We start from the raw sequence: 16438 nt of genomic DNA, 5'->3' as shown, positions 1-16438 counted from the left end.
GTTGGGGGGGCGACGTCTGCACTCCTCGCTGCCAGGCGGGGTGGGGCGCTGGCCCTTTAAGAGGAATTATTTGGCGCTGCCCCTTTAAGAGGAATTATTTGACGCTGCCCCTTTAAGAGGACTTATTTGGCGTTGCCCCTTTAAGAGCCGTTGCCCGTTTAAGAGGAACTATTGGCGCTGCCCCTTGAAGGCACTATCCCTCTGCGCATGCGCGCTCCCCTTCCGCCCTCTCCCCTTCCCCCGGGCACAGCCGCCATGTCGGTTACGGCCGGAAGCGCGCTGAGGGGCCCACTTCCGGCGTGGCTTCAGCCCTTCTCCAAGATGGCGGCGGCGGGCGGGCGCTGATTGCTCGAGCGGCTCGCGGGGCCCGACGCGCTGCCGCCGCCGCCGCCGCTCACTTCCGGCGGGCGGGAGCCGAGGGGAAGCGGCCATGGGGCGGCGGGGGCGGCCGGCGGCGGGGCCGGGCCGGGCGGGGGCGTCCCGGCCACCGGCTTGAGGTGAGGGAGGCTCCGGGGGGGGCTCTGAGGGGGGTTCTGAGGGGGTTTTGAGGGGGTGGGGGGGGGATGGAGGCTCCGGGGGGGGGAGGCTGGAGGCTGAGGGGGGTTGGGAGGAGGTTGGAGGCCGAGGGGGGAGGTTGGGGGGGGTGAAGGTTGAGGAAGGGGTGGGGGGAGGCTGGGAGGAAGGGGGGGGCTCTGGAGGGGCTGGGGGAGGGTGAGGAGGAGGCTGGGGGGAGGTGGGGAGGGGTGGGGGGGCGGGGGGGAGGCTGAGGGGGATGGAGGTTGGGGGGGGGTTGGGGGATGATGGAGGCTTTGGGGGTTGGGGGGAGGCTGGAGGCTGAGGAAGAGGCTGGGGGGAAAGGGGAATTGGGGAGGGGCTGGGGGGGAGGCCGGAGGCTGAGGAAGAGGCTGGGGGGGGTTGGGGAGGGGCTGGAGAAGAGTCTGGAGGTCGGGGGTGGGGGTTGGGGGCTTGGGGGGAGGCTGGGGGGATTGGGGGGTGCTGGAGGCTGGCGGGGAGCTGGGGTTGTTAGGGGGAGGCTGGAGGCCGGGGGAACCCTGGGGAGAGGTCGGAGGCTGGGATTTGGGGGGGGGGGGCTGGGGTCTCAGAGTCACAGGACCCACCTTGGTGGGAGGGGGCGCGATGTAGAGGGGTCTGGGGGGGGGGCTGGATGCAGGGATGCTCGGAGGGGAGCTGAGGAGGCCGGAGGGGAGCTGAGGAGGCCGCAGAGAGAGGCCGGGGCGGAGCCACCGGGGGGGAGGCTGCGAGGGGATGGAGGCCGCAGAGCCAGGGGGGGACACGGGGGGGGGGGACACAGCCACTCCTGACCCCACCGTGACCTTGAGCGGGCCCTGTGCCGTTCGCCGCCTCTCGGAGCAGCTCCAGATTTCGGCTGCCCCCCCCTTTCTCCTCCTCCCCACGACACCACCGAGGAGGCAGCGTGGCCCCGGGGGGGCTCCTGCACAGGAGCCCCTCAGCCTCATCCGCGCCCCTCCGGGGGCTTGTGAGACTCCCCGGGGGGGGAATTTAAGAAGGGAGATTTCCCAGCTTTATAAAACGAACTGCCTGCGTCGGCCGGGTTCATCCCAGAGGGATAAATTTCATATTTCAGGATTTATTTGCTCCCGAGCTGTCGGGGTGAAGAAACCCCCCCCCCCAGGATTTTGCGGGAGGCGGCGGCGGCTCGCCCGTCCCTGGCCGGCTCCCAGCCCTCCTGGCAGAGGCGTTGGTATGCGGAGCAGGAGGCGGCCAGGGAGGCACACAAAGGGCCCGTCTCTGCCTGCCAAAGACTCAAATTCAGCCCCGGATGGAGCAGGAAGGGTTTGGGGGGGGCGGATTTGAGGGGGCAGCACCAAGAAGGGGACAAACGGGGCGCGAGGGGGGACCCTGGTAAGGGTCGGGCTGGGTTTGAGGTGCAGACGGGACCTTGGGTTTCGTTTCCAGCACCAAGGTTCAGCCCCTTGGAGATGTAGAGGTTCCTTTTCTCTCCGCCTGGCCGAATTCAGCCCCAAAACTGGAACTTTTTGGCTGCCGCAGGAGCGTTGCCACGAGCAAAGCTCTCAGCAGAGCAAGGATCTGCCCGTGGCCATCGAACGGGGACGTCGCTGGTGGTTTCAGGCGTTCCTTCCCTTCTCAGCTCCTGGTGGGAGCAATTCGGTGCTTTTTGGGTGACATCACCCCTCTAATTTAGATCCCGCATGGAAATGGGGATTTAATAAGCTCCCCGGGGAAGTTCTGGCTCGGGTGCCAAACGCCGAGCGCTGCCGTACGTGGAGAGAATGCCAAAAAACAGCGAGGTTGGTTTTAGTTAATTCCCTCCTGAGGATTTCTCCTCATGGGTGCAGCTTCCACGTGGGGAGCTCTGCGAGGTCGGGTTTGGGGTGGAGGAGGAATTCGGAGCGTGGCCACAACCCCGCGTGAGGTTTCGCCGGGCAGCTGCGTTGTGGCCAAGCTTTAAATTGTTTTTAAATAAAGCCTGAAGCCGGCGGGGCTCCTGATGGGAACAGAACCACGTTTTTCCAGGTTCTTTGCAGACAGCTCCTGCGCAGGAAGCTCTCTGCTGGCTAATTACGCCTTAACGAAGCGGTGAGGGTTTAATTAGAGTGAAAGCCGTGCACCTCTGGCTTAGACAAGCCGTGGTGTTTGTTGTGTGTTATTTATCGAGCCAGTTGACTAAGGATGGCCTGTGGCTCTCTGTCGGGTAGGTACAAGAGCATTTTCCCCGCTCTCCTGGGGTATTTTTAACTCCCTGCCCATCAGCAGCCCGCATGGCCGCGCGCTTTCCTGGCACGAGGTAAATATTTTGTTGGCAGCCAGGCGTAATTTCGTCATCTTCGCTTCCTCTCCGTGCCAGAGGTGAATGACAGCTGGTTTGGGTCTCGCCTTTCTGACCAGATCTTGAGTGGTGGAGCTCTCCTCGCGAAGCCTGCGTGATTCCTAGAAATTAAAACACACAAAAAAAATAAATTAGGGGGGGCTTTCTATAAAGGAAAGCCCTTTTGTGGTCAGTGAGCATCGGCTGTGTGCAGGTTCTGTCCTCTCAGGGAGGTTTTTTGTTTTTTTTTTTGGCATCAAATGAGAGCAAAATGGGGAGGGGAGGAACTGCCCCGAGCCTTGGCCTGGGGAAGGGGTGTGGGGGCTGCTCGAGGAGGCTGAACCCGGTGCTCCCCTCCTAATCCCTCAGCTCCTGGGATGCTGAGAAGTGAAAAGAGATCCCTGGGCAGCGATTTTCAGCCCTTTCTTTTCAGGATCTTGTCGTCGACGTGGATGCTCTGCGTAACTCGGGGTCTAAGCCTTTTCCTCCTGTTGTTGCTCCTCCTTTCGTGACCCCCACTTCGCTGCCTCGTGTCTCCCTCCGGCTTTAGGACATGCAAGAAACCTGTGTGTGATTTTCTGTTTCATGCAGGGAACCTGGGAACGCAAGCAGGGGCTTCACAGCCTCTCACTTCTTGTTTTTATTTTATTTTGGTTGTTTTCTTACAGAGCCCGGAACCCACAAGTGGCATCCTGCCATCCTGAGCATCACAAACCCGGAATGAGCGGGCAGAAGCTGCTTTGCTTGCCGAGCCGTATCCCCGAGTGCTCGTTCAAAGGTAGTGCTCGCTGCTGGAGCAGCGCCCTCCCTCTCCAAGCTGCTTTCCAAATCTTTGGGGCAGAGCAATCCGGAGCAGAGTGAGCTCTGCTGCGTGCACAGAGCGCCGTTAGGGCGACAAATCGCTCTGCCACGCTTCCAGGTCCTCCTTCCTGGGGTTTCCCCAGCAGAATGGTTCATCCACGGGCTCTTTGGGAACTCCAAAATCAGTGAAGTTGGGTGGTGGAGGCTGTTTAAGCTCATTCCAGTTCTTAGCAGTCCTCTGAAAGTGTCTCTGTGTTGTTTTTTGTTTTTTTTTCAGGTGCCAGCACGTCCGAGCTTGAGAGGTGCCCGAGATAAAGGAGCTGGACCCGGACCCATCCCGAACTTCCGAGGTCAATCTGGGGCTGCCCCTCTCCAGGGAGCCATGGAGGACAAACGCAACATCCCCATCATCGAGTGGGAGCACCTGGACAAAAGGAAATTCTACGTCTTCGGGATTTGCATGACCATGATGATCCGGGTGAGCGTTTACCCTTTCACGCTCATCCGGACGCGGCTGCAGGTCCAGAAGGGCAAAAGCCTCTACAACGGGACCTTCGATGCCTTCGTGAAAATCCTGCGGACAGAAGGGACGGCCGGGCTTTACCGGGGTTTTTTGGTCAACACTTTCACCCTGATCTCCGGGCAGTGCTACGTGACGACCTACGAGCTGACTCGCAAGTACGTGGCCCGCTACAACAACAACAACGCCGTCAAATCGTTGGTGGCCGGGGGCTCGGCCTCCCTGGTGGCCCAGAGCATCACCGTGCCCATCGATGTCATCTCCCAGCACCTCATGATGCAGAGGAAAGGGGAAAGCATGGGCAGGTTCAAGGTGCAGAACCCGGATGGCAAGCGAATGCTGGTTTTTGGCCAAACCAAGGACATCATCGTGCAGATCTTCAAGGCTGACGGTTTTCGGGGGTTCTACAGGGGCTACGTGGCCTCTCTGCTCACCTATATTCCCAACAGCGCGGTCTGGTGGCCCTTCTACCACTTCTATGCTGGTAAGTGAGGGCTGGCTTTGAGCAGGTCTTATCCCAGCAGGCCCTGAAGGCCTTTAGGTCGCCTCTGAAGCTGTGGGACCAGCCTGATTTGCTTTCTCTGATGGATTTGGGGTGGGAGCAGAAGCTGGTGAGAACAAAGAGCTGGGTCTGGTTGAAATGAATCCTGCAGGTGGAAGCCTGGCAGAGCAGCCTTTGTTTTAATGCAGGTAAAGAACAGGTCTGAGTGCTAAAGGACTTTAAAACAAGAAGGCTGTGGGCGAGAAGGGCTCGATGTGGCTGCTTTTGCCTCCTGCTAACCCCAAATAATTCTGGCTGTGTGCATGGAGGTGAGGAAGGCCGTTGGCTGGCACCAGGCAGAGTTCTGAAGTCACCGTGCCATTTGTGTGGCAGTTCACGTGGACTCAGGAGCCTTGTGTATGGCAAAAAGACTTCCAGGGCTTGAAATTCCAGAACGAAACCAAGGGATAGGCAGAAACAAAGGCCGGTCAGCTGTGGTTAGGGTGTACATCGTGCTCTGGTTTCCTTGGGTTTCAAACTGGCACCAAGCGTGGTGATAGAAATCTTGGGATATCCTTAACGCTGTTCCCTCTCCAGCTCAGCTCTGGTAACACTTGGGCAGTTCCCAAATGCTGAAGGAACCCGGCCAGGTAACGTTCCCCGTGCTCAGTAATCCTTGAGGTCTGTCGTGCAGTGAGCTGCCTAAAAGTGACGGTAGAGGCAGGCTCAGATCCCGCTGTGTGAGGCTTTCGCTGACAGTGGCAGCAGTTTTTAACAGCAAAACCCTGCTTCAGCTGCTTTTCCCGTGCTCGGTCCCTGGGCAGAGTGCAGGTTTTGGCTGCCAGCAGCAGCGGGCACTGAACTTTCCTCAGGGCTCAAAGTACACAGCTGGCTGCGGTTCGGATCAGGTGTTCGGGGTCATAAATGGAGCAGCTTCCTCCTCTCCTCCTCTCTTCCAGCTAGGCACAGCCACCAAACAATCAAAAAAAAACCCAAACAAACAACAGCTGGGACTTCTGGCCTCTGTCCTATGCAAATTTAGCTAATAAAAGTGTGAGAGGGAGGAGAGTCACATCCTGTGTGCCAGGTAGTTCGGGGCAGGCTGAGGAAATTCCCGGGACGAGCAGCTTGTGGCAATTTCCTTCGGGGAGATCCCACAGCAGGATTTCAGCTTGATATTTCTCGGGTGATTTGCGGGTAGCAGCGTCTGCTTTGTGGATCCACGAAGCTCTGCCAGCCTTGTCTAAAGGCTTCCCCCCTGCCTTTTAAAGGTGCGGGGGGGGCTGTTTCCCTGCTGTGTTTTGGGGACCCCTGAGCTTTGCCCAGCAGGCCTGAGAGCTGATCAAAGGCTGCTGGAAGGCTGAGCCGCTGGGGTGCTCGCAGGCTCACTCCCTGCACTCTGCCAACTTCCTTGGTGGTTTGGAAAGCACCGGGTGGATGTGCCGAGGAAGGAGAGGTGGCAGGAGGTGAATCAGGAGCTCTGCCCACTGTAAATCGGGCTAAATTAGCACGTGTAATAAAGGAACCGATAAGCAGCTGCTTCTCTCTGAATCCTTATTCTCTCTCCTGTCCTCAGAGCAGCTTTCCAGCCTGACTCCTAAGGACTGTCCCCACCTCCTCCTGCAAGCCATCTCGGGGCCGCTCGCGGCTGCCACCGCTTCCACGCTCACCAACCCCATGGATGTGATCAGAGCTCGGGTGCAGGTAAGCTGGCTGCCCTCTCCCTGCAGCAGCAGCAGCGTGACGCCGGGGTGGGGTTTGCTCCCTTTGATCCCTGTGGCTTCGGGTGAGCTGCTCGCCTTCCGTGGGCTGTTTTGTGCTGCCGTCTCCCTGCTTCGTTTGCATTTGGTGTTAGGAGGAGGCAGCTCGGGTGGCTTCGCTACCTGCTTGTTGAAATAAAGCTCCCCTTCAAACCTGGAGTGTTTCAGGAGAGGAGAGGTGCCTCCAGCAGGCTTGGTTTGAGCAAAACTCGAGCTGTGGTGTTGGCCCAGCCCTTTTGAGGAAGGGGCAGATGGAAAGAAGGAGGGAACGGGTCTAAGAAACTTCCCGATGCCTCTTTAGGGCTTGCTGCTCTTTTTTTTTGGTCCCCCTGTGGGTTCTGGATGCTAGATAAAGGTTATTGGAGCAGCTGAACCATAGAATTCAGTTGGAGCAGAGCCCCAGGGCAGCTCAGGATGAAATCTAGCACCTCGGTGAACCTCTCTTTTGATTTTCAGGTGGAAGGCAAGAGCTCCATCATCCTCACCTTCAAGCAGCTCATGGCAGAGGAAGGGCCCTGGGGCCTGACCAAAGGCCTCTCTGCCCGCATCATCTCCGCCACGCCTTCCACCATCGTCATCGTGGTGGGCTACGAGACCCTGAAGAAGCTGAGCCTCCGCCCGGAGCTGGTGGATTCAAGACACTGGTAGAGGCAGAGGGTGGGAGAGAAACCTGCCCTTGAACCCTCTGCATCTGGACTGTCACGGTGGAAAGCTTTGTCTCTAGCTAACGTGGAGTGAGTTTTCACAGTACGAGGCAGAAGCAGGAGCAACTGCAATTCACCTCTTCAGATGGGATGGCAATTTGGTGCTCTGCTGCTCTTTCTGCTCCAAACCACCCAAAATGTGACCTTTGGCCACGCCTGTGACAGTTCCTTCAAGAGCAGCCAGATGCGTGAATGCATCCTGGCAAATTCTCGGTTCCCTTTTTTTTTTTTTTTATTATTATTTTAAATGAAAGACTTGCTGGTTGAAGCAAAAAGCCGGTTTAATTCCTTAAATTATTTTAAATTCTGTCGAACTTCCAAGCAGGGGAATCCAAGCAGACTGCAGCAGAGCCCTCTGGTGGGTCGTGTGCTGATTGCAGTTGTCCCGTGGGACGCTGGAGGACTAAAACTTAGCCAAGAAACTTTCCCCACTCACGCACTTTTCTTGGTGTGAGAAGAGAGTAACCTGGAACCACTTAACGACCTGATTTCCCGCGTTTTAAATAGATCTGTACATACCTTTTTTTTTTTTTTTGTATATTCTTGGACCTGTTTCCTGTCTCTCATCCTTCAAGCAGCAAACCTCGCTGACGGGCGAGTTGAGGGTCGAGTTGGCTGTTTGTGGTTAGTCGGTGGCGATTTTTGACACCCGTGTTTTTAATGTTATTTAATTTAATTATTTTTTTTTATTATTATTTTATTTCAGGGAAGCTTACTCTGATTTCTGGGGGACTGAGTGGTTGTTCCGTGGCCTTGTTCAATGTGTCGCTGCTGCATGTTCAGGGTGGCTGAGGCCACTTCCCTCCTGTAGTTAGTTTAAGCGAAAACCAGCGCAGAGCTCGGCAGCGTCGGATTTGCTCTGCTGCCAGCAGCCGAGGTGAGAGCCCAGCTTGACGTGAGCTGCAGCGGGATGGGAGGTAGGGAAGGAGAAATCTTGCACTGGCTTTTGATCCAGTTCAAACCTGACTGGCATGTTCATATTGAATGAGAAGCGATGGTTTGCTAATACAGCCTGAGCCGAAATCCTGCTGGTCCTGTTCGGGGAGGACGGGGATGATTCTTTGCACACTCTTGCCGGATCAAAATCTGAAGCTGTGGCGTGTTTCTGACACGGCAAAAACCCGCAGCCGAACGGTGAAGCGAGAGGCTGCTGCTTGGGGAGGAGGAGGAGGGAAGGGGGTGTTGGATTTCACCCTGCTGGTCTCAGTATTTGGGATTCACCTCGGGCAGGGAGGGATTCGTGCCCGATGCCAGCGTCTGCAGTTCAGCTGCCACAGGTGGAACCCGCACAGACAGCGACTGCTGGAGTCAGAGGGCAGAACCCGGCTCTGAGACGCAGCACTCCTTAATTGGCTTGCAGATGAGTCATCAAAGACCTCTTAATCCCCCTTCTAATTGTCTGCAGCGCTCGGTAAGGTGACGGATGTCTCCGAGCTGTCCTGCAGCCTGCTCTCCTGTTGCGTTTTTACTTTGATTCCCTTGCAGTCAGCTCTGTGGCCGCTGGTTCTGCTGGAAGAAGTGGGACCACAGGATTTCAGGGAAGCGTTGTGAGTTCGTGGTAGCCCCATTTTCATCCGCAGGCAGCGGTGATGCCAATTCCAACCAATAACCAGCCTCTGCCCAGCACCAGCGGGGTGAATTTTGGGGTGTCAGGGGAAGCAGCAGCCCCCACGAATGCAGGCAGATGCTCTCAAGCTCAATCTTTTCTCTCGTAACCGGAGTAGTTCTCGGTGACTAATAAAATTGAGACCTTCAACTTGATGCCTGGGCTTGAAGCGAGTCGGTCTGCCAGTTCCCGTCACCCCACAGCAACGCGTCCATCTTCTTTTTTCACACTTTGCCTTCTGAAGCAGCACCAGGAGGAACCTCCCTGGCAGAGCCCGAGCGAGAGGCCGCTGGCAGTGACCCTGCACAAAGCCAAAAAAAGCCAGGAAAAAAAAAAAAAAAGAAAAATGCGGGTTGAAGCACCCTGGCTGCTCTGGTGGGATTGGGGTGGGTGCTCGGTGTCCCAGAGTCCCCCAGTTCCTCCCCCTGTCCCCCCCATCCCTTCCCATGTCCTCCCAGTCACTCCTCCCCATCCTCCAGTGTCACCCCAATCACTCCTTGTGTCCCCCAGTGCCCCCCCTCTGCCCAGTCACACAGTCCCCCTGTCACCCCCCTTATCTCCCAATCACTCCCCCATCAACTCCCCATGTCCCCTCCAGTCCCTCCCAGTGCCCCCCACCATGTCCTCACCCCTCCCCGTGTCCCCTCTGCCCCCCATCACTCCCTGTATCCCCCCCTGGGCACCCCCCCGTGTCCCTCCAGGTACTCCCATCACTGCCTGTGTCCTCCCCATGTCCCCCCAGTCACTCTCGTGTCCCCCCCCAGTGTCCCTGTACCCCCGTCACTCCTGTGTGTCCCCCTCAGTCACTTCTGTGTCCCTCCCGTGTCCCCCCCCAGTCACTCTTGTGTCTCCCCATCACTCCTGTGTCCCCCCCCGTGTCTCCCCATCACTCATGGTGTGTCCCCCCCAGTGTCCCTGTCCCCCCATCACTCTCGTGTGTCCCCCCAGTCACTCCTGTGTCACTCCCGTGTCCCCCCCAGTCCCCTCCAGTCACTTTTGTGTCTCTCCCAGTGTCCCCCCATCACTCCCCGTGTGTCCCCACAGTGTCCCTGTCCCCTTATCACTCTCGTGCCCCCCATTCCTCCCCCTGTCCCCCCCCAGTCACTCCCATGTCCCCCCCACTCCTCCCCCCGTGCCCCCCATTACTCCCGTGTCCCCACAGTGTCCCCGTCCCCCCATCACTCCCATATCCCCCAGTGTCCCCAATTCCTCCACTACCACCCCCCCTCTCAGCCCCCTCCCCAAATTTCGGTCCCTGAGGGGAGCCTCGAGGGGGGGGGGTTGGGGGGGGGGGGGGGGGCGGTTTTGGCGCCCGCCGCATGCGCGCTGATGGCGGCGGGGCCGCGGCAAAATGGCGGCGGCCGCGGCTGAGGCGGGAAGCGGCGGGGCTGAGGGGACGGCGGCGGGAGCCGATGGCGGCCCCGAGGAGCTCGGGGCCGGGGTCCTCGGCCGCGGGCAGCTCTTCGCAGCCGTGGTGGACGCCTTCATGGAGAAACTGGTGGCGGCGGGGAGGTGAGGATGAAGGGGAAGGGGGGGGAGAAGAAGGCTCCGCGCCCCGGTGGTTGACGCCCGGTCCGTTCCCCCCCCCCTTCTTTTTGGCTCTGCAGCTACCAGAGGTTCGCCAGCTGCTACCACCGCTTCTACAGGCTGCAGCCCGAGCTGACCAGGAGCATTTACGACCAGTTCGTGGCCCAGCTGCAGGCTTCCATCAAGGTGAAAAGGGGAAGGGGGATCCCGGGGTGGACGCGAGCTCCGAGCCCCAGGTGGAAACCCCCCCTGCTCGGTGGCAAATACGCCTTAAAATCGGGGAAAAAAGCAATTAGAAACCCCCCCAGGTGGTCTGCCGGGCTTTATTTTCCTCAGGAAAGGTTGTAGCCTTCCCCTGAGGAGAACCAGGGGTAGGTGAGCAGGGTGATGCCCCACTGAATCCCTCTGGTGCCTTCCCTGCCAGGAGGAGATCCAGGAGGTGAAGAAGGAGGGGAACCTGGAGGAGCTTTTTAACTCGCTGGATAAGATCGTGGAGGAGGCAAAAGACTGGAAAGAGCCCGCCTGGTAAGAGCTATTTTGGTGGAAGATGGTTTGGGAAGCCCACAGGCAGCTCCGTGGGATGTCCGGGCCCTGCTGATGTGCTCTGTAGGCCTGGTGCTTTTGGGATCCTCCAAAACCCCACAGACCTTAACAGCAATGTCATTGTTCCTAAAACACCTGAAAACTCCTCTGTCTGTGCTTCTCTAAGCTGGGTCTTTTAATCAAAATCATCATAATGATTCCTTGTTTCTGTGTTTGGGGAAGTTAATTACATCCCCTGCCTCCACACCTCAGCTCACTGCAGAGTTTTGGGGAGGATTCCCTCTCCTCACGTGCCCCACAAGGGGCTACACCACGGGTGCACATCCCGTTATATCTGCCCATCCAGGCTTGGGCAGTGCTGAAGGTAAATTGCTGGGCTTGGTGAGCTGATTTGATGCGTTTTGGCAAAGCACAACTTCGTTTACAGTGTGTGAGATTAATTGCTGAGGGGAATCGAGGCCCTCTGGTGGCTTCACGTCCTGGTCCTTCACAGGCGGCCCAGTGGGATCCCAGAAGAAGACATTCGCAGCGCCGTGGTGCCCTACCTCCTGAAGCACAAGTCGTACCTGCAGAAAGTCCTGAAGGAGAAGGAGGAAGAAAATAGGAAGCTAGCAGAGTCTGTGCTTGCAGGGAGGGATCAGATTGCTAAGCTGCAGCAGCTGATAGACACTCGCAGACAAGCCTGGCAGGTAAAAAAAAATAATAATAATTTAAAAATCCTCTTCTTGTTGGCATCAGCCTGAGAGAAATGCTGTGCTGTGGTTTGACTAGCAAACGGCTGCACTATATTTAAGCCCTTCGCTCATGAAAGGCCTCACCAGGAGCCAAAAACTGCTGACGCTGGCCTGGAAGGCCTGAGAATTTTCAGTGGAAGCCTTGGATGGTTTTCCCTGGGCGCTCCCAGAGCGTGCTGAGTAGGATGTTCCAGGGGGCAAACGTTTAAAATCGGTGGGTTGTATTCTGTAGGTGCTGGGGACAGTGGAAACTGTGGAGAAAAGCACTGTGCTGAAGTTGGTGGTGGTTCTTTTCCTTCTAGGCGATTAGTAAAGAGCAACGAGAATTCATCATGACCTTCAAGGAGCCCCAGTGAGGAAGCAGAGAGATTCTGCACCTTCCACCTAGGAATTTTATCTTCAGCTCTGAAGCACTGACGATGCCTCGGGACGTGGGACACCGTGTGGCACGTACAAACCATGCAAACTTGAGTTCATCTTCACCTGAAAGAAACTTGCAGTAGAACCAGAAAGTTGCTGGACTCGCACAATTTGCTCCAAGTTTGTGAAGAACTATGAAATCACATCAGGATGTTTGGGACCAGATGACAAATTTGTATGCCCCCAGGTCTGATAGCCGGAGCGTGTCTGTACATCCCCACACTTCTTTAGCTCTCACACGCTTTCTTAGCACTACGACGAGCGTGATTCTGGCATGCTAAAGCCAAATTGGAGGCCTCAAAGGCATTTTAGGTGCATATTAGATAAAAATCGGTGCCTTATACATAAAAAAAAAGCACAGAGGGTGGTTGTGCTGCGCTCAGGAGTGAGGAGCCCACATCAGGCTCCTCCTGTGCCTTGCGTTTGTAGGTGTTCATGTCCAGTTCCCACTTCTTTAAACAACTCTGCCCATGACCCCTGAGAAAAGACGTCAGCATCTGCCTTATCCCATCAGGTTCCTCGTAGCCATAATATTCTTTTTTTCCAGCTGTTTTCCAGCCCTGCTCTGCTACCCACAGAGGAGCATGGTACATGGGCAGGGCGCTTCTTGAGGACGCAGGGACCTGTCCCTTGTTGGTGTGGAGCTGAGCAGGGCTTAGCGTGGCCCCACTGTGGCTTTGTGGGCTCGTGTAAAGGGACTGAATATTTCCCTAAGAAACCTCCTTGTTGATTTTTTGCATCTGTAAGCCACGGGTGGGTTTGGTGACACCCCCCAGAGCGGTTCTTCACCATCCCGTCTGAAATTTGCCAGCCACAGGAGCAAGCACTTAACTGAAGGCTGCCTGCAAGGGCTGTACTGAAACCCTACAAGTGAGGCTGCTCTTCAGAGGGAGGAGAAAGTCCTTCATCAGGGCTGGGAAGATAACGAGGAGCCTTATTGGGCCTGGCAGGGCTCAGTCAAGCATTTCCAGCAGATGCCAGGTCTGCCAAAAGCTGCGGGTCCTCACCTGTCAGCCCCCTGGCCTGTGTTGCACTGGGGCTGTCGGTGCAAGCTGCCTGGTGCGGCGTCGAACCAGGAATTCTGAGAACAAAGGTAGCAATTTCCAGCAAGCACAAGCCTCTGTTTCCAATTAGAGGCCGTTACAGCCTGTGATTGACTGACTTGGGCATATTTTCCTTTTGTCATAAACAAGCCTTCCCTCGCTGCATTATAATCTAAATAAATTGGGGCTGTTGCTTTCTCCCCCCCCCCCGGTCTTGGCTCCTGCTGTGCTTCCTTGGCCCACGTACTCTATAGTTTTATGGGTTTGTTTGTCAAAGGCTCTGGCTTCAGGAATTCTCTCCTCCTCCACCCCAAAGCCTCCGGTTCCGCTTTTCAGGACAGGGCAGGATTTGTAGGATCTGAGCGGCTGGGAAGTGGTCAGGATCCCAAAGGGGAAAGTCCTGGGCAGCTCGAGGAAGCTCGCGCTGCTCCAAGTCCTGAACCAGCTGCCAGGGGTGGCCGAAGGCTCTGAGCTCTGCTCATGTCGAGGAGTCGGGAAGAAGAAGTAAAGGGAAGGAGGAACCTGAGAGTTCCCTTCTCCAGCTTCTGCTGTCCCCTTTCCCACCGCTCAGTACCTGCCCCGTGCCAGCAGCCGCTTTTTGCCCTCCCAAAGCCCTGATTTGGGGTTTTACGAGGTGCTGGAGAGGATGTGGCCTGGGACAGCTGCTGCTGTCTGCTGGCCTCCTCCTGGGGCTTGGCGTGGGGAGCGGCCCCGCTGACCTCGAGCGGCTGCCGCTGGAGCACGCGTCGTCCCCAGGCAAAAATCACCCCGTGTGCCGAGGGGAAACCCTCATGGATTTTGTCAGGAAATGCTCCCAGCGTATCCACAAGCCCACTGGGAGCCCAGATTGGGGAGCACAGCAAGGAATCTCCAGGAATCTGCCCCCGGTGCCCCATCTCCCGTCCCATTAGGGGTTGGAGACTCAGTGCTGCCAGGCAGGCACCAGCCTTGGGCACCGGCCGCTCTCTCCTGGCCCGGGGCCGTGTTTCCCTCCCTGCGGGCTCCGGCTGCTTGCAGGGGAACTGAGTTCACCCCAAAACCACAATTGCCGCCTGTGCTGGCAGCTCCCGGCCCCAGCGGATGCGCTGGAAATAGCCCTGGTGGGGCTGCGGGGCCCCTCCTTGACAGCGCCCTATAAAACTGAGTGGGGACCGGGGGCTGCAGCGAGCGCGGTGCTGCACGGCCGGGCACCATGAAGGCCCTCGTCCTGCTGCTCCTGCTGGCCCTCCTGACCCTCGGCCTCTGCCGCAGGGGTATGGGGCATTTTAGGGGGGTGCCGGGCTGCGGGGAGGGGACCTACGCCGTGAGCTGGGGGGAGCAGAGGGGCTCGGGGAGAGGTTTCGTGAGCTTTGGGGTGGGTGGCGCGGTGCAGGGACAGGGATCAGGAGCCTGGATCCTTTTGTTATTTTTTTGGGGGTCTGGGTGAGGGATCGGAGCGGGGACTGGGCTGGGAGCAGGGTGAGGGGGCAGCTGGGGGGGGGGGCAAATTGGGGGGCATTGAGCACCTCAACCCTTCCCCTGCAGCCCCCGAGCACTCCGTCAGCGCCGACGAGTCGCCCAGCTCCGAAGGTGAGTGCCCGTGGTGCCCGTGGCCAGACACGGCCCTGACACCCTGGGGATGGGGATGGGGACGGGGACGGGGTGGGGGAGGACCCAGCCCTCCCTCACCCCCTGCTCTGTCCCCGTAGCCTTCATCTCCAAACGTGCCAGCGCCGAGATGGCGCGGAGACACAAGAGGAATTACGTCTACGACAGGTAACCCTCGCTCCCCATCCAGGTGATGAAATCCCATTTCTGGGGAGGGGCCCTGCTGCCAGGTCCTTTCCCTGGGTGCCTTTTTGCCCCTCCCCAACCCTCTCTGAGTGCCCCCATCCGTCCCCAGCAGCGTCCAGGGAGCTGCACCCGCCTGGAACCCGCTGGAGGCCAAGCGCGAGGTGTGCGAGCTGAACCCCGACTGCGACGAGCTGGCCGACCACATCGGCTTCCAGGAGGCTTACCGGCGCTTCTACGGCCCCGTTTAACCCCCCCCCCGGTGGCATCGTGGTCCCCTGGGTGCCGTGCCCCGGGCCACCCTTCGTTAATGCTCCCCTCCATTAATTGTGGAAAGAAATAAAAGCTCACACCGTGCAGCTGGCTCCTTCCTACTCTGGGTTGGGGGGGAGGCTCCTCCGTGTCCCCCCCCCCCCGTGAGGCCGAAGGCTCCCAGCCTCTTCTTCCTCCCTCTCCCAGCACCGGCAATGAGCAGCCCCGGTGTTAATTCAGCTTAATTTAAAGCTGCTTGACCCCAGGCATGGGAGGTATGAAGGGCAGCAATTTCTTAATGAGCCAGCGCTTCGTTAAGGCCAGATTTGATGGGGTGAGGGTGGGTAATTGGACCCCGGGCCCATGCACGGTGCCTTATCCCTTCCTGCTCCCCCAGGCTGCGTGCACACCCGGCCCCAAATTCAGCTCCTGCAGCCCCGGCGCTGACCTGGCCACGGCTCGGCCGGGGCACTGGGTCCAGCTAGGGAAACTGAGGCACGGCCCGCTCCCACCCCAGGGGGGCTCCTGGCCCCAGTTACCAGCTCTGGGGACATCCCCAGGAGGTGCAGGGTTAGGACTCGAACACTGAAGAGGAGGAAAAGCCCCATGGGCTCCTTGCAGCCCCCCATGAGCTGAGGAACGAAAGGAGCAAAGGAAATAACGTCCCTGCTTTAGAGATAAGGAAGGAACTCCCCAGATCTCACCCAAAATGAGCCAAATCATGCCACCGGGTCAAGAAATTCAAACGGGGTAGAGATGGCAAGGCTTTGGGCAGTCGTTCCCTTCCGAAAAGCACAAAGCTTGATTAGGAAATTGTGTCTGAGAGGTGATTTGTGCATTAAAACGGACCCAGCTCTGAAGCCAGGTAATTAGAGGAGAAACACGGGCTGGGAATGAGGACAGAACGAGGGGTACAAACGTCGTGTGTTTTATTGAGCCAGCCGCCGTGTCCGCATCCAGACACACGCCGTGAGAGCCCCCGAGCTCCTCGTCCCGCCTGGAGGTGCCCTCAGCCCCCCAGCAAGAGCAACCCGGGCACAAATCCACAGCCTGGGCTTCGTCTGGGCTCCAAAAAGGAGGCTGGAAGGGGAGACGCTGCCTCGTGCCTTGCAGCCAGAGGCAGGACCCACAGCGCACGGCTCCAGCCCTCCCCCCTCGCTCATTCTTGCAGCCACCCCAATTTTTGCCCACCCCATTTCCTCCTCCCATCCCCGGGTCAGTTCTGCTGGATGTTCAGAAGGGAAAAAGAGCCAAAAATCCGCGGCGGTGCAGGTGGCATCCAAGGATGGGAAGGACAGGAAGAGGCGCTTGGCACAGCCCGTGAAAACACAGTAAAAACAGCGCTTTTAGCCCGCAAATTACCTTTTTTTTTTCCTCTTATTTTTTTTGCTCTGCTTCCCAGCATGGAGGGGTTGATGGGGCAAGCTCGGAGCCAGTCCTAAAAAAGCTCAGGGCCAGGGGAATAGCA

General features: G+C 58.0%; 3 protein-coding genes across 4 annotated transcripts; all 3 read left to right on the top strand.

The window, feature by feature from the left end:
* The first annotated feature begins 310 nt into the window (after positions 1 to 310).
* On the top strand, positions 311 to 8836 carry SLC25A44 (solute carrier family 25 member 44). The gene is made up of 5 exons (XM_068662904.1): positions 311 to 497; positions 3478 to 3587; positions 3888 to 4614; positions 6188 to 6315; positions 6828 to 8836. Exons 3-5 carry the CDS (start codon positions 3993 to 3995, stop codon positions 7017 to 7019), a joined length of 942 nt encoding a protein of 313 aa, XP_068519005.1. The 5' UTR covers positions 311 to 497; positions 3478 to 3587; positions 3888 to 3992; the 3' UTR covers positions 7020 to 8836.
* Positions 8837 to 9995: 1159 nt separating this feature from the next.
* On the top strand, positions 9996 to 13156 carry PMF1 (polyamine modulated factor 1). The gene is made up of 5 exons (XM_068662611.1): positions 9996 to 10193; positions 10289 to 10394; positions 10633 to 10733; positions 11245 to 11440; positions 11788 to 13156. The coding sequence occupies exons 1-5, from the start codon at positions 10033 to 10035 to the stop codon at positions 11839 to 11841; spliced, it is 618 nt and encodes a 205-aa protein (XP_068518712.1). The 5' UTR covers positions 9996 to 10032; the 3' UTR covers positions 11842 to 13156.
* Positions 13157 to 14045: 889 nt separating this feature from the next.
* On the top strand, positions 14046 to 15075 carry BGLAP (bone gamma-carboxyglutamate protein). 2 transcript variants are annotated; one of them, XM_068662613.1, is made up of 4 exons: positions 14046 to 14201; positions 14473 to 14517; positions 14637 to 14703; positions 14834 to 15075. In XM_068662613.1, the coding sequence occupies exons 1-4, from the start codon at positions 14141 to 14143 to the stop codon at positions 14967 to 14969; spliced, it is 309 nt and encodes a 102-aa protein (XP_068518714.1). In that variant the 5' UTR covers positions 14046 to 14140; the 3' UTR covers positions 14970 to 15075. The 2 variants fall into 2 exon arrangements, with proteins under 2 accessions (XP_068518714.1, XP_068518713.1); XM_068662612.1 differs by having other exon boundaries at positions 14053 to 14201; positions 14831 to 15075.
* The last annotated feature ends 1363 nt before the right edge of the window (positions 15076 to 16438 follow it).

Source organism: Anas acuta, chromosome 28, assembly GCF_963932015.1.
Source record: "Anas acuta chromosome 28, bAnaAcu1.1, whole genome shotgun sequence".
In the NCBI taxonomy this organism is placed as follows: Eukaryota; Metazoa; Chordata; class Aves; order Anseriformes; family Anatidae; genus Anas; species Anas acuta.
This window is presented reverse-complemented; position numbering and strand designations above follow the sequence as displayed.

Coding starts and splice junctions, on each gene's coding strand:
- SLC25A44 (XM_068662904.1), top strand. CDS start 3,993: ATGGAGGACAAACGCAACATCCCCATCATCGAGTGGGAGCACCTGGAC. Junction 4,615..6,187: donor CTTCTACCACTTCTATGCTG/GTAAGTGAGGGC, acceptor TCCTGTCCTCAG/AGCAGCTTTCCAGCCTGACT. Junction 6,316..6,827: donor TGATCAGAGCTCGGGTGCAG/GTAAGCTGGCTG, acceptor TTTGATTTTCAG/GTGGAAGGCAAGAGCTCCAT.
- PMF1 (XM_068662611.1), top strand. CDS start 10,033: ATGGCGGCGGCCGCGGCTGAGGCGGGAAGCGGCGGGGCTGAGGGGACG. Junction 10,395..10,632: donor AGCTGCAGGCTTCCATCAAG/GTGAAAAGGGGA, acceptor CTTCCCTGCCAG/GAGGAGATCCAGGAGGTGAA. Junction 10,734..11,244: donor GACTGGAAAGAGCCCGCCTG/GTAAGAGCTATT, acceptor GGTCCTTCACAG/GCGGCCCAGTGGGATCCCAG.
- BGLAP (XM_068662612.1), top strand. CDS start 14,141: ATGAAGGCCCTCGTCCTGCTGCTCCTGCTGGCCCTCCTGACCCTCGGC. Junction 14,518..14,636: donor CGAGTCGCCCAGCTCCGAAG/GTGAGTGCCCGT, acceptor CTGTCCCCGTAG/CCTTCATCTCCAAACGTGCC. Junction 14,704..14,830: donor AGGAATTACGTCTACGACAG/GTAACCCTCGCT, acceptor ATCCGTCCCCAG/CAGCGTCCAGGGAGCTGCAC.